Raw genomic sequence first — 15,785 nt, 5'->3', positions numbered from 1 at the left:
GTCTGCATTTTTTTTAACTGAATGGTTTTTGCATGATTTTGATGAATATTTAGAAGAGAAGAATAGCATTGAAAGTATTTTCAGCGATCGCTAATTGTCTATATTGGGAGCAGAGTCTACGTCACACTGCATGTGCCAGACAGAGGTCACCGTAAAACATGGCTTTAATATTTTGTTAAAGACAAAATTATTACAGAGCTCATATGATGAACAGTCTTTAGTATCTCAAAGAGTATAAAGCTACACCGAAATCCCCATTTGGTCAGTACTTTGACTTTAAAGTCACAGTTCACTGTGATTCAGAAGAGAGAGACTGGTAGTTTTCTTTCTTCATTCAACAGTGAACAAAGAATTTTAAAAATTGTGAAAAGTTTGATTTCATCTTTTAGAACTTCATAAATGGGCTAGTGAAGAACTGACTGAAGATTTTTTTTTTAAATAAATATGGATAATGAGGTATGGCCAAAGGCCTCGATAACTTATGCAACAGTAAAACCACTTAAATACTAAAGCCTGTTTTTATGGACTTTTGTATTAAACTGCACTGATACTTGAGAATAAAAATGCTTACATCACTTTGGCTGTTCGGATATATATACATGTCGAGAGCATCCCTGAATCTACCTTCAAAGTTCAGCCGCTGGGACGTGTCCTGCTGAGCAGCCAGTTGAATACTACTACAGGCAGCAGTAGTATACTACTCTTTTTTTTTTTTTTTTGTCTGGTACCAGTGATGTTTCCACTTGGCTTGAAGTTGTTTCAGGAGTAATTAAGTGTTGAAAAAGGCCGACAAACATTTGGTAAAGGAACGTTAAGGTTTCTTAAACTTAATAGTTGTCCACTGTTCTGTTGCGGTGTCACGTTTTAAAGCAGAACAACGGACGTCACAAAAGTAAATAACGTACCAACTCATGATGGAGCAGAACATTAAAATCCACATCACTGTTCTCAGCGTAAATGCATCTATGCTGAACAGGAGCGCGTAGCAGACACCTAGTTCAGTGACATGACCGGACCTGATGATCCATTTAAACCTCCTTCCTATTCATTCTAGGATCCATTTTAAAAGTATTTTCTGTTTTTAAGTATTGAATGACCTCACCCTGCTCTACGCCACTGACCTTTTACAGCGCTGTGTGTCAGCTGACCTTTTGCTCGTTTCAGTACCAAGAAACGGTATAGAAACGGATTGAACCCTGAGATAAGTTTGTGTTCGTTAAAACTCAATATTCAACTCAACCGCTTCCCTTTTTTAAAATGCATCACCCATCAGGGAGGAGTAGACTTTCAATGTTTGAGTTGAACAGTGCTTTTAGTCAACAGAAACACAAAAACACTCATTGTTTTTGGCCTTTTATGGTTTGATTTAGACACTGCACCTTTTCAGGTCAACTGTTTAAAATTGAATACAAAATGCGGTCATTTTTGTTCTACAGAAAAATAATACTAACACACTTTCATGGCTCGAATTACAGGATAGAATTAAAAATATATTTTTACCTTTCTTTTTACTTTTAATTCAAGACACTAACGTTAGCACATTCCTACCAGCTCTTCCCTTTGTCTTTAATTATCAAGATAAAAGACTGCAAACACTTTGGTGAAAGACAGGCGTTTTAATCAGAAAATAAAAAAAGGACCCAAACAGAAGAAAAAGACACTACCTTTCACACCCTGAAAGCTTTGGACAGCCAGAATCTGTAATCTTGAAATTACAGATATATTTATAAAACAAAGACACGTTTCCATCAAGTCAAAATTTGGCTCAGTTAAATACATTCTGGAAAAAAATAAAAATAAATAAATCAGTTTTTACAAGTTTTTCGGGGTCTATGCTTGTAAAAACAGACCTTCCTTAGTTGGTGCTCTAAACATGGGCTCCCGAATTGGGGTCGCGACCCCCACCCAGGGGGTCATGAGATGATTTGATGCTGATGTGCTAAAAAGAGCTTTCCTTCTTTATTAAACCGATACCAAAGTATAACATAACATGCTCCACACGTGTCATTTTAACACAGGGGGAAGGCTGCATTTTTGTAAGAAAAAAAAAACAAAGGAAAACTCAAAATGCTATATTTTGGGGGTTAACAGCAGGATGAAAAGTTTGGGAACCCTGCTCTTGAATCTGTCCAGCACCTGCAGCTCTCCTCAGTACTCTTAACACAGTTGATTTTATGTCCTGATAGGATTTGGTCTTAATAAAACCTAAGTTCTTAAACGAGTACGTTGGCACTTTTCCTTCTGATGAATGCCTAAAATCAAATGGGGGAACTGCGACTAAAGCCTCTTAACTCAATACAGCAGTGAAAAAAAGAACAATCTCTGTCTGAATTTCTGAGCTTCATTTCATGCTAAAAATCAGGATGTCTACAGAGCGGCACAATTACCCCAAGAGGTTCCCGGAGCTCATGCCTGTCCTAGAGAGGATGTAGCTGGTGAATATGGCTGATGGTGGAGTGAAGACATGATGCAGGTGGCATCAGCCCACAGGAGCAGCTTTTGCTCCAGCAGACATTATTCACTGAGACAGTTTTACTACAGAGAGGTAGCAGCCAGTAGAACTGATTACCTGTTTAAGCCCCTTTTATTTATTTAAAACAAACTGAAAATGCTGGTATAGGTGGCACAAGATGATGTATGAGCAGGTTTCTACAGGTCTAGTCTGTCACCGTTTTAACAGCCGAAGATCGTCCGTGTGACTGTCGATCCATTTACAAAACCTCTCTTCACAAAATCTAAACTTTGTCCACCAAAGAAATTAAAATGGATTTGTAATATGAGGATTTGAACTGACTAATCCTTAAATCAAGAGAAATCAATATTTAATGACTTTTTTACTTTTTGAAACAATTGGGAAGCAATTAAATCTGACTGGAAAAGCAACTCTCCATTTTAAAACAAGGGCTGTGGATGGTGGGCAAATCAAGAAAGTTTAGATGAAAACTTGTTTTTTTAATAAATAAGTACATTTAGGAGGGTTTATTTCACAAAACTGATTCATTTTACAGGATATAGACAGTATTTAAAAACAAAATACAGGAGCATCCTTTTTTTCCCCCCTTAGCCAAACTGAACCAAAATCAACCTTTTTGGCCTTTATGCAAAATGCTGTGTGTGCTGGAAACACACAATTCCCCCTATGAAACATGGTGGTGGCAGCATTATGCTGTGTGAATTCTTTTCATCAGCCAGGGTGGGGAGCTGGTCACTTATTGAGCTAAATGCACCCGTTAGCAGCTGCTAAACACAAGAGACTTTCATGAAAGCATTAGCCTAGGGGGCTAATGCTTTCATGCATAAATGGGGATCTATGGACCACCATTAGTTCTTTTCTGCTGGATTCAAACCTACCACCTCTATCAATCAACCTGTAGTACATATTTACTGCCTCATGTTTTATACTTCCAAGCAAATCCATCCTACACCTGCTAAGAGACAATCATGTTTTTGAACTGAGAGGAACCAAGAGTACCTGAAGAGAATCAACGCATGCAAAGAGAGAACATGCAAACTCAATGCAGAGATCCAAAAAGGAAAATGTGAACAATGTGATCAGAGAGGCTGAATCTAAAATAGGAAAGCAGTGTCCATCAGGAAAAACCTCGTTTAGGATTTATGGCTCTTCCACATTTGGAAGATTTAGGGCTTAAGATTTCAAGAGATAGTCAAAATACGCACGCTAATTTCTGTGAAAGGGACAAGACTTCTCCTTTTTCCATATCATTCACGAAATGCTACAAATTGAACCTCTTGCAAAGTGCATAAATGAAAACCTTGCAGAGTAAACTTGTATTTATTGACTTGCTTCATTCTAAACGCTGACAGATGCACACGCGTCGCCTGCTGCCTTTCAGTTGCAGCATGAGGCCAAGACGGAAACGGAGCAGCTCATAGGTTAACCCTCAGCAGCTGTAGACCGGATACCCTTTCAAAACACTGTCAGCGCGTTCAACAATACATTAAAGATATTGGGACCTGTATTTAACCCCAGACACGTAAATGAGTGTTAAAGATGTGACATGTTATTGTTCTATTACAGCCTGCCCCACAGAATAAGCTCCCCTGGCTGCTATAGTGATGAACTGGGCTGAAGTTTGGAGCGTCTGTGTGAGTGAAACCTAGAGCTGGCAGTCTGCTGCCCACTTAGCAGTGGGTTCCTCCTTTCTTCCAGTGTCTCTCCAGCATGGTGTGATTTGATTTGAGGGCGAGTCGGAGGTTTTGTAACTTGACTCTTTATTCGCTTTGAAGAAAATGCATTTAAAAAGAAAAAAAGAAAAAGAAAAAAAGGCTTTCTGGGAGCAATAATCCAGAAACTCAGACGGTCAGTCAGTACATCATTGTCATAATTCTGACCTGAGACTCCTCTTTTCATACACTTTTGGCAGGAACACATTAACAGCGAGATTTCCCCGCTGCTGTTCAGAGCCTGACGGAGTTCATGAGTTCAGACCACTCAGGCAGCTTGATGTTCATTAATGACTTCCACTTAACGGGCTGAATTCACTGCGTAGGCCAAGCAAACAGGTCCAGAAGGTCTCCTGTCACAGACCAGAAGCCTCGTTGGGATGGTTCGGTCCATTTACCTGAGAGAGAGAGAAAGAAGATCCTTTAGGTTCCACAAGCCAAAGGAGATCCATCCTAAACTACTTATATTACAGACTCAATGTACAGTTAAAATGAGGGAGAGTTGATCTTTTAGTGGTCTCAGAGGTTTCTCAGAGAACGTTAGTGAACAAACGGCCTCATGAAGGACAGGGAGCATAGCAGACGGGTCAGGTTGTGGCGAAGCTCCAAGCAGGGTTATAAAAAGAGCTTAAGCTTTCACCATCTCACAGAGCTCTATTCAATCCATCATCTGAACACAGAAAGAGGGTGGCAGAGCTGCACACCTACCAGGGCATGGTCGTCCACCTGAACCAACAGGTCGCGCAGAAGCTGGAGAGAAGCGGGGAAAGTCTGCTGATCTATTATACGACTATTTAGGGCAACTTACTGATGTGTTGCGGGGCAGCATGTCAGTAAGTATGGGTCAATTCCCACCTTTAACTTTTAATTGGCTGCGTCTCGTTAAGCTGCACAGAGACAAAGGAGATTGCAGGACACCATGAGCTGTGGGCTGTTTCATCCAGAAGCACTGATGTTCTTGAATAGAGCAAAGATCAGTGAAGGGTGAGCCCTGGAAGGCCGGCTACAGGCAAGGAGACACTGCTGTGTGCTTATTTTTAGCAACGGGCCTACAGACGCCACGTGCTGTGACTTGGTGCCGTTTAAAACTGAATTGAATTCTTTTTAAGGTCAAATGGGACATGTTGACAAGGCTGCCGACTGCCAGCCCGCTTAGATAGGAGAGCTTCAGTCAAGTAAAGCTACCTTCTAAGTGGTTCCAAACTTCTCAGCTCACTTTCCAGGAAAACCGCAGTAATCAGGGGTAACTACCTGTAATCCTCTCCCACTGCATGGGAGAGCAGCTGAGTTTGAGCTCAGGTTAATATGCAGCCTAGCTTCTGTGCTGATTACAATCCAGCGTGTGCGTTCACCCTCTACATGCATGAAGTCACAGTGCTGGCAGTGTCTGGTTTAACGTCAGCATCCTCACTGGAGCGACGGCTGTACAGAGCTGCAGTTGTTTGTTTTATCCTTTTCACCAAGAATAAACTCTCAGTTATGCTTTTACATTGAAAGAAAATATCTAATTTTAGAAATGTGCTCTGCCCCTATGAAACGGCATCTCTGCTCAGATTTAATGGTCCCCAATAAGAGCAGGGTTAGGTTTGTGACTGCATATTTGCTATTTTGCAGATGATATTTGCTTCGCCAAGCACACATCTCAGGAAATCTGTACGTCAACTCGTCTTCAGAGGACAACCCTACCTTCTCAAGATCAAAATGTTCTCAAATCAAACCCTGTTTTCATGCCTTGTTCCACTTGTTTTTCTAAATATCTACAGGGAAAAAAAATTATGTATTTTGTCATGTTAAAATCTTTTGAGTTAAAAAAATAGACCTGAGTATTAACTGAAGTTTATATCTTAATTGGATCAGATGTCACTCATCAGAACACGCATCTGTAGATCTTTTTAAGATCAAATACTATAAGAATGTACTCTGTATATATCTAAACCCAGACATCCAGGGGACTTTGAGAAGGCAAAAAAATAAAGCTTGTAAAGCTGTAACTTCTTTGTGCGGCAACAGATTCTTGTTTAAAAACTCAAAGTCCTTGATTTGACACAGTTTAGGAACCGCCAAGGAATGTCCTGGACTTCGTTATCCTAATTGGCTTTGTAGGCAAGATTAATAGGTGCCATTTTTAGAAAAGCACACGTATTACTCCAATCAATCGCTGATTATTTCAGTCGTCGCTGAGACGTATCAAACAGAGTTAAAAGCCCAATCGGAAGTGCTTGGAATGAAATGCACATGGCTCTGTAAGCACATTACTGGGCTAGGCCTGAAGGAAAATCAGTCTCGAATTAAGTTTGCAGTAAAACACAATGAGTGGATGTGAGGATGACTAGTATGTGAGTCAAAACAAAGGCTTGTTTTAACATGGTTAAATTATAATATACTATAAATTGTGTACGTCCCTGAGCTAGTTTAACTTAGAAAAGAAAGAAAGTGAAACCTTTATTCTCTCACAGCATAAGGATTATGCTCCAACTATTTCTCTGACTAAACCCAACTCACCCAGTTTGGCTGCTTTAGCAGCGTGTACAGTCTGCATGAAACAAAAAACCCTCAGCAAGACGAGAATGTAAGCTGTTTACATTGCAGGGTAGCTGTCTCATAAGTTCAGGCTGGAAGGCAAAGCATTTCAGTATATAGCCTTTGAAAAACCCAGACAATCACCAGATCCAGTTTTAACTACCATCATCAGTCATTTATGGAAAAAAAAAAAAAAGATTTAGATTTTCAAGCAGAAGGACTGTGGACAGAACTGAGAAAGGAAAAAAAATGCTTTCAACATAATTTGAGACATGAAATGAGAAACCAACGATCCTGTTAAATGTGGAAAGTTCTTCTTTGAACACGTATATATGTTTCAAATCATCGAAGAAAATCTGAGTAAATAAAATGTAGTTTGGAAAGGATTTCATTTATTAGTGAAAAAGCTACCCAAACCAACGGGACCATGTGTGAAAATGTAACGACCCACCAACATTTCAGGGAAGACCATCAAACCTACAGTCAGCCATGGTGGTGGTAGCTGGATGGTTGGGGGCTGACTTAATCCAACAGTTTATTTATATAGCCCAAATTCACACCACGTCATGCTACGGCCCTTCACAAAGTCCATTCAATCAAATCATCCAGACATAGTGGTTAAAAAGTTTTCTAAGGAAACCCAGCAGATTGCATCGAGTCGTTGACAAGCTGCATTCACTCCTCCAACGTTTGCAGCGTGTCGACTTTTAAGCAATCCCTCACACTGAGCATGCATGGAGTGACAGTGGAGAGGAAAACTCCCCTTTAACAGGAAGAAAGCTCCAGCAGAAGCAGGCTCAGTGTGAACGGCCATCTGTCACAACCAACTGGGGGTTAGAGAAGACAGAGCAAAGACACATAAATAATCCAGAATCACTGATCCAGGAGTACTTTCGATATGAGAAGTAAAAACGTAACGGTGGTAGTAGTTCTTTTTGTGACTTCATCTAGGAGAGAAACACAGCTAAGCAGATCAGCTCTGAGTAAGTTTTCAAGTGTAGAGGATGAAAGAGAGCACTTAGTTATTTACAGTAAAGGCTCGGCCAATAGCTGTCTAGGAGAGAAACAGGGTTAACCACTGAGTCCGGGCCAGATGTAGCTCAGCTGGAGCCCGTCTTCAGGATGGTGTCACAGATAAGCAGAACATCAGGCCAGATGTAGCTACTATGAAGAGGAAAATTGGAGAGAGAACAAACATTTAATACTATATGCTAATATGCTGCTTCAGGACCTGGACAACATGCCATAACTATGGAACCATGATCTTTGCTCTCAGACAGAAAAGTGTCCAGCCATCAGAACGGGACCTAAAGCTCCAGCCCACTTAGGTTACAGAACAGGACAGTGATCTGAAGCTCACCAGTAAGCCCACCTTGGAGTGGGTTAAAAAAAACTGATGGGTTTGGATTGGCCTAGTCAAAGCATTTACTATTTCACAGAGGGTCATGTTAGGCTGGATAGCTTTTTTTCCTTTAATAAATAAAATCCTCATATTGAAACTGAAATATTTATTTACTCAAGTGCCCTTGGTCTGATATTAATCTTAGTTTGGCCAGAAAATGATTCATGTGGGATGAAAAAAAAAACCTGGATAAATCCAAGGGGGCAAAACTATTTTCCCACCAATGCACATGCAAATAATTTAGTTTGTAACAATTTAGAAGTAATTACAGACTTTTAGCCAAGAATTTATAAAGACTATGTTCCAACAGGATCTGGGTTTCTCTGTGGGGGTCAGCCTTGGATGCCTGAGCTGCCGCTTACCCGTGCGTCGTACTCCAGGACGAATGGAGGAATGTCGATCTGCTCGGGTTTGATGCAGGTAAAGAGCTGCTGCAGGTTGTCCAGGTAACGGACCTTCTCCTTTAAGCCGGACACGCTAAAGGTGGTGAAGAACCAAGTGGAGACCTGCAGTGTTGGGAAACAACAAAGCAACAGTGGTATGGATAGTGTTTCATGTTTATTTGGAGTTCCTGAGTTTGTTAGCCTGCCACAACCGAAGAAACTGAATGTGGCGGTCTAAAGAAACCAGCAGAAGTAGATCATATCTAATGACCTTTTAACGATCTGACCAAAAGTTTGGTCATTTGTGCAAAAGTACTGCAGTTCTTTTAAACAACGAGGAAACTAACATAAACCAGAATGCTCTCAAGCTGTAACTTTCTTTGCCAAAAAGGAAAATATTTAGATGTCCTGATTCAGCTTGTTGACTGTGGTAAGCATCTAAGTACTTAGTGTAGTAGAAGTGGTGCAGCCTGTCTGATAAAACTATTACATAACAACTTATAGTTACTCACAACTATAAATTCCAGAGTTAATATTAACTTGCCATTATTAGGGCTTTGGGTGAAATGTAGCTATTGTGCCAGATTTGGCATGTATACAGTGAGGCGTATCACTGTGTTGATTAATATGCATTGTCGTAATTAAATAAACCTTAAACTTGGCTTGTTTCATGCATAGTTGAAATGAAACTGCACGATTTCAAACAGAATAACCTTCATTACCCTTTGATGGGTAAATTTAAGCGTACTAGCAGCAAAGTGACAAGCAAATTGAAGCACACGGATTCACACAAAAGTAAATATATGAAAACAGAAAATAACAATAAGAGGCTAAAGGGCAAATTTACAGCAAACAAATAAATAAATAAAACACTGGCAATTATTTAAAACAGCATCCTGAGATTCAAAGAAATGTAACACTGAGTAGGGTCATTTGAAATAAACTATAAAATATGGATGTACTATATATTGGTGCATAAAAATCTATTTACAAGAAATGCAAAAACTGTGCAAATAACAGCAGGAATGTAAGTATATTGGGAGCAGTGATGGTCATACGGTGCTGGGAGGAAGGATCTGCAGCATCGCTCCTTTGTGCACCTTGGATGCAGCAGTCTGTTGGTTTATTAATGTTTGCCCTTAGATTTGCACTGACTAATCTCAGCTGCTGAGCATTAGTGTTGAAGAGGCCAACAGGGCAGGCAGAATTTGTTTTTGTTTTTTAGGTCCTCTCACTGGATTTCTGAACTATATCTACATCCCAACAGAGTAATGGATTTTGTATAGTTTATCATCTCTCAGTAAAACATATATTACAGAGTTACATGCTTAACCAAAGATCAGTAAATACATCAAGATGCAACACTAGATAACTAAATAACATAAGCACTAGAAGTGGGCCAGCCAAAGAGCCGTGGCAGCAGCACAGAACATTTTTATAAGCAAAAATGCAAAATAGACATGGGCCAGTAAGTGGTCCACCGAGGGTTTAAAAGCAAAAACAAGTTTCATCCCTCTCTCGCTACAGAGGAAAGTCTTTATAAATCAAATGCCAGGTTAAAGTGTCAGAGTTTTTCTCCAACTATGTCTCATTTCTGATCAGCTTGCTGAAAGTACTACTCTTTTCAGCAAACAGCAAACTCTAACAGGAAACATTATCCATTGCAAAAAAACCTGCCCTTTATGGCTTAAAAGCCAACTAAAGAAGCGTCACCCATCACACTTCCTAAAGCAACCCTGTTTTAAACCTACAGTCGCTACGCTATGCATTGCACTGATAATGAAACACAAGGAATATATACAAGAGTGCGATGAGGGTATCTGTTTTCAGCCCTGTTGTCATTAACAATATTGCTTTAATAGCTATGAACAACAGCAACCATAATAAACGATGCCAGTGTTTATGAAATAAGAAAAGCAGCATAACCTAAAAACAACTGTAACCTGCCACTAATAAATAAACTGGAAGATCTTATTGTGTGTTTTTCATACCAGTAGGGCAGATTTTTCCTCTAGCCAACACCCCTGGCTGCTCCGTGGGGCATCAATAAACTTTTAAGCTTTGCAGATAATTCCAATAGTAATAATACTAAAAAAATCCATCAGGATTTCAGGCCCTTACCTTTGATCGAAACGTTGGGTGTACAAAATAAAAGGCCTTCAGATTCTTTTTATACCTGCAACACAAAAAACAGCCGATATGAGAGGTGTGTGTGATTCTCCATTATTCAGCAGGCATCGTGTTTTTAAAGTCAAGTCAAAAAGAATCTATTGTGAAACTGAAGATCATGGCGAAGATGTGATAATGACTAATGTACTGAAAGAAAGAAAAAGATGTGTGCAAAGTGAGATTACTGTCGCTGTGTTTCTGAAGGGACGGCTTTGAGGCCCAAAAAGGAAACAGTTATCACACAGTCTTGTTAAAACAATAGCTTCTCACAGAGACCACAGTGACATTTTACCTTATTAAAATTTACAATAACACGAAAAATACATAAGAACCGATAAAATAAGCCTCTAGCCAAAGAACTGGGGTTAACGTCCTTTTAAAATTAAAGCCGCTTCCGAATTCCCCCAACAATTAGAGACACGTGATCCATCAGACAAGTGGGCAGCGATCAGCTTCATGGGCCAGACCAGGAATGAGCCGTGCAGGAAGAGTGCAGCCAATGTTTTGTAACCATGGAGATTTGGGGGGGGGGAATCAGATGAAGTGATCGGCCATCAAACACAATAACATTAAGTACACATACTAAACAGATCTGGGTTGATGGATGATAAATGGCATAAAAAACTAGAAACTAATGACTTTTTGAGTAGATTCAAGTGAACCTCCACACCTGCGTGCTGATTGTTCTCATGCATCTAACACTCACTTGATCCCTAGACACCTCTTTTGAAATCTGTTGTTCCACCTTGCAGGCAGTGATTCATCACTTTATGACATCATGAAGTATTCATTGGAGTCGAGCTGTTTACCCTGAGCGCTAACCGTTCCTCAGACTGAGCCGGATGCCGCGGCTCTCATCAGTATCTGAATTTGTAAATGGTAGAGATCCAGTGCTGAGGCCACAAACCCACGTAGCGGTGTTAAGGTGGCGGCTACCTTGGTGAGTGGAGGAAAATCACGCCTTTGGTTTTGAGATGAAACCCACCCACAGACACGGTTCCTGTTTTGAGTTCAGAAATCTCTAATATATCAGAATCGTAATGATGAACTTCTGCAACGAGTAAACCTGACGCTGCCCAAAGTTCAGCTACAGCATGACCCTCATCTGTAATTATTCCTGCTTCCTGTTCTTTTCTGTCAAATTCAACAATTAACAAGCCAAACTTTCAATGCCTTGCAAAAGTAGATAACAGAGTAAGATACCACACTAAGGTCTAAGCACACTAATGAAAATGTAGTCATGTCCAGGCAGTAGAACCTTCCACTTGCAAAAAGTACGTGGGGATTCCCAGCAAGCAGCAGCCCAAACATCCCCCCACAGAAATACCCAGAGCAGGGACTATGAGATGGACATCCCTCAGGCATGCAGGAGACTGTAGTCCCTGGCACACCTGAGCCTCCCTGATCGCTTGTACCACCCAGTGTGAAAGTCACTGACTAGTCAGGGGCCTCCCCTCCTCTAGCTGGGAGCCCAGGACCGGCAACCTTGATTCCTTTTTTGAATATACTTGTCCAAATACACATGCAAAGCTCTCACTAGGGGTGGGAATACGCTCTAGTGAACTGTACTTGTAAGAGGACTCAAAAACCTATGGCACAAAGGCAGGTTTAGGGTACAACTCCTTGGGGGTCTGGAGAAAACGGCAAACAGAATCATGCACAGTCAAAGCTCGCAATTCACTTATTGTTTTGCTCTGGCCAGATCTCGTTGTAAGATTTCATGGACAGCGCTTAAAACGTCAAAGCACTCGATGGACTTGAGAGGCAATGCTGAGAGGCCCAGAAACAATACAGGTAAATACGCCATGATGGGAAAAGAGAGCCCAGCAGCCCCGCAGCATTACCAAGGCCTGTATGGTATGCAGAAGTTACCCCCAAATACAGTTCAATGCTGGAAAAGGCTTGTAGCTTATAAATTCTGCAGGAACATGACCAAAACAGCACTGTTCACACAACACCCATTCAAAAAGCACGCCACTTGGAATAATAAAGGAAGCATGGGTATAGACCTCTGAATGGCTTCAGTCACTCTGGGGGACAGGCCAGACATTTTCTAATTCAGCCTCTGCCCAACCAAGCCAAGAGAGCTAACCACACGGGATGTGGGTGACAAACATGACTATATACCTTCAATGCCAAGTCCCTGTGCCAAGGACTGTAACGACGGCTGAACATATTTTGCTCCATTTACAGCTAGAGGTCTTTTGCCTGTACCAGCTTTCCACATCAAGAAACCAAAATCTTGGTCCAAAATAGCTTAGGTTTAGAAAAATGGGATGGAGATCATCTTTTAACAGTAATTTCCCAGATTCACGATTTTAATTTAAGCCTAAACTGAAATTCTTACACATGTATGGAGGTTTGATCTGAACCCTTCCACCGTAACTCTGGCTGGACACTGTCCGGCTGGAAGGTGAAGCTCTGCCCCGGTGTTTTGCAGCCTCCACTGGGTTAATTATTTATGCTTCCACAGAGCATTAAGTGCAATAATCAAGTTTCACTGTGGGGATAGTATGTTGAGGGAGATGCACAGTGTTTACGTTCCCCGCAAATAGCAGTTTTGCCAAAATATTTGGTCTCACCAGAGCCAATTTTTGGCTACGTAACAATTAATGGATAAGAGGCGTCCTTCAGGTGTCGGCAATATGTTTAAAGTGGGTTTGCCTCCACATGGAAGGGAAGAGAGTTGCAGCACTGAGATTATTTAACTGAATTACTTGTTTTATTCTATTGAAAAATAATATTCAGATTAGATTTTATATTGTCCTTGTGGTTAATGCAGAGAAAAGTCTAAATTAAATCAGGATTATGCCTAAAATGTATATCCCAATTTAGATTTTTGGCAAAAATCACACAGGCCTATTACTCTCTTTCTATTTTTGAGATGAGGGTCTGAACAAAGCTCTGAGAGATCTTCCATCTGGTGATATTTTTCATAATCTCATCCTGTTATAAACTTCTCCACAACCTTAGCTCTCTCCAATCTGATGTGCTTCTATAGCTCCTTTATGCTGTTTAATACACTTCTGAGGCCTTCTAAGAAAAGCTGGTATTATACTAAGAAGAGATAACAGCATGTTTTGCAAAAACAAATTTCACCAAAAACAGAATAAAAACTGCTGGCTGATGGAGTGCAGAGTTTATTATTTTAGTTGGAAAACACAGAGTCCACATTTAGCCAGACAGTGGGGAAAGCTCTTTGTTCAAGTTTGGCTCAGCGTGGCCCTTTAAGCCACGCTGAGCCTAAATAGCGCTGCTGCCTACTAGAAAACTGGAACTCGTAAAAATGACTTCACTACAAGCCTCAAAAGGAAGTCCCTTTTCTAGGTATTTGCTTGCAGCCACATTGCATTCAAGAAACTTTCAAACAAACAAAAAATCTCCACATGAAGCTCATGTGTGGCTATGTAGGCCATCTGTAGGATTGATGTACATTTCATGGCATTTCCGTTGAATGTGCCTTTCACCTCCATTCGCTTTGGTCTGCGATGAATCAGCAAAGGGCATGAAAACGTACGCCGTTATAGTGAATGACTGCATGGGCTTCCCCAGTTCCACTAAAAAGGGAAGTAAGACGTGGGCCTTTTCATTCATATTCTGTGACGACTGCATGAAAGCTGCATTCTGCGCTCCACTCATCCTGTTCATCTTAACTCACCCACCTAAATGACTTTGTCAGCCTTGTGGGGATTTATTACGCAGCATAAAGGTGAAACCGATGAGGTGCTACTTGGAATTTACCTGAGAGAAAACGAACGAGAAAGCTTTGGTGAAACCGACAGCCTGAACATTGACAGGAAGCAGAGAACGTAGCAGCAGGAGCGTCAGAAGAGCTGTGATGGCTGCATGGAGATTCCATCTGACACAGGAAGCTGGTTCAGATGTGATTACCCGAGAAAGACAGAAAGAGCTGCGACCATCGAGTTTTTTAAGTTGACATGAAGGAACATGTGCTTGTGTGTGGGTTCGAATGCATTTTTCACATCTATGACTGCAGTTTGTGTCGGGAAAGACAAACAGTAAGAAACCCCCCATCAAAGATATTCCAGCGTAGTAGTACTTTAGTCCGAAATCTTAGGCAATTAGGGGCCTGTTTATAGATGAAAATAAAGGAAACATCATTTTTATCATGTGGCCTACTGAGCTAATACATTTAAAAAAAGAAGCTCATCTACAACCATTGCTGGAAGTATCCCACTAAAGAGGACCAATATCCAGAGTGATATAATATAATGTGATAAAATATCCAGAGTATGCATAATCTGGGCTGCTTTAAGGCTTCTCCACTTAGCTGGATCCAGAGTAAAGCATCAAAAGAGCTGACATTATTTATGAACTGCCATATATTGACCTACATTCACTGATGGGAATTTATATTTTAATCCAATATTATCTTGCGGCATTAGAGGCCTTTACTTATTAGTAGCTTCTCAGGAGGAAGGGCAGAGAGAGAAAGAGATGAAATGCAGTAAACGTCCCGGGGTTGTGAATGAAACCTGGGACTGCTGCGTTGGTGACTGTAGCCTCCATATATACGGTGCGGCTGCTCTATCACAAAGCAACGCGGCAGCAAGTGATGATGAGTGATACTAAATAAACAGCAAGTCATGGAAACTTGAGTCATGTAGTTCCGAAGATCTTTTCATGTGTAAAGTTTTGCCCTGTTTGTGTCACAATCTGCAGAAAGCAGAAGTTAATCAAATTCAGGAGATTTTAATATGGCACTTAAAATACCAAGGGATATTTTATCAACTAACAAAGAGGGTGTGGTGTAAATGCTCTGTTGTTGTTTTTTTCTTGTTTTTTTTTTGGTGATAAAGTTGCTAATACAGAGAAAATGGCCGACAGCTTCACATGGATGAGAGGTTACCAACCAACCAGAATTTCAAAAGTCCAAGGAATTTGCATAAACCATGCCTGTCGGGTTATTTCGTCTCTGTAAATTGCCTTTAGAACTGAGTATTTGTTAACATTTGTTTGCCCCTGTGATGTTCTGCTGTTCTGTTGGGGTGCACCCTGTCTGATGAAGCCTGGAACCACTGGAGATGGGGACCATCCAGACGATGGTTTGGCTCAGCAGATAACAGGAAAGCTGAATGTCTTGCTGCAAAGTTTCTTTATTATCT

The 15,785-nt window shown here is 40.7% G+C and overlaps 1 protein-coding gene across 1 annotated transcript in view; it reads right to left on the bottom strand.

Moving 5' to 3' along the window:
- Positions 1 to 1,596: 1,596 nt before the first annotated feature.
- gdap2 (ganglioside induced differentiation associated protein 2) overlaps positions 1,597 to 15,785 on the bottom strand; it is a 38,129-nt gene continuing 23,940 nt past the window's right edge. Inside the window, exons 12-14 of the mRNA XM_036138927.1 lie at positions 10,612 to 10,666; positions 8,470 to 8,613; positions 1,597 to 4,583 (exon numbers count right to left, since the gene is read on the bottom strand). Coding sequence (XP_035994820.1) covers positions 4,542 to 4,583; positions 8,470 to 8,613; positions 10,612 to 10,666 — 241 coding nt within the window. The 3' untranslated portion in view covers positions 1,597 to 4,541. The remainder of the gene's footprint in view (positions 4,584 to 8,469; positions 8,614 to 10,611; positions 10,667 to 15,785) is intronic.

The sequence above is a fragment of the Fundulus heteroclitus genome, chromosome 7 (assembly GCF_011125445.2).
Source record: "Fundulus heteroclitus isolate FHET01 chromosome 7, MU-UCD_Fhet_4.1, whole genome shotgun sequence".
NCBI classification, from domain to species: domain Eukaryota; kingdom Metazoa; phylum Chordata; class Actinopteri; order Cyprinodontiformes; family Fundulidae; genus Fundulus; species Fundulus heteroclitus.
This window is presented reverse-complemented; position numbering and strand designations above follow the sequence as displayed.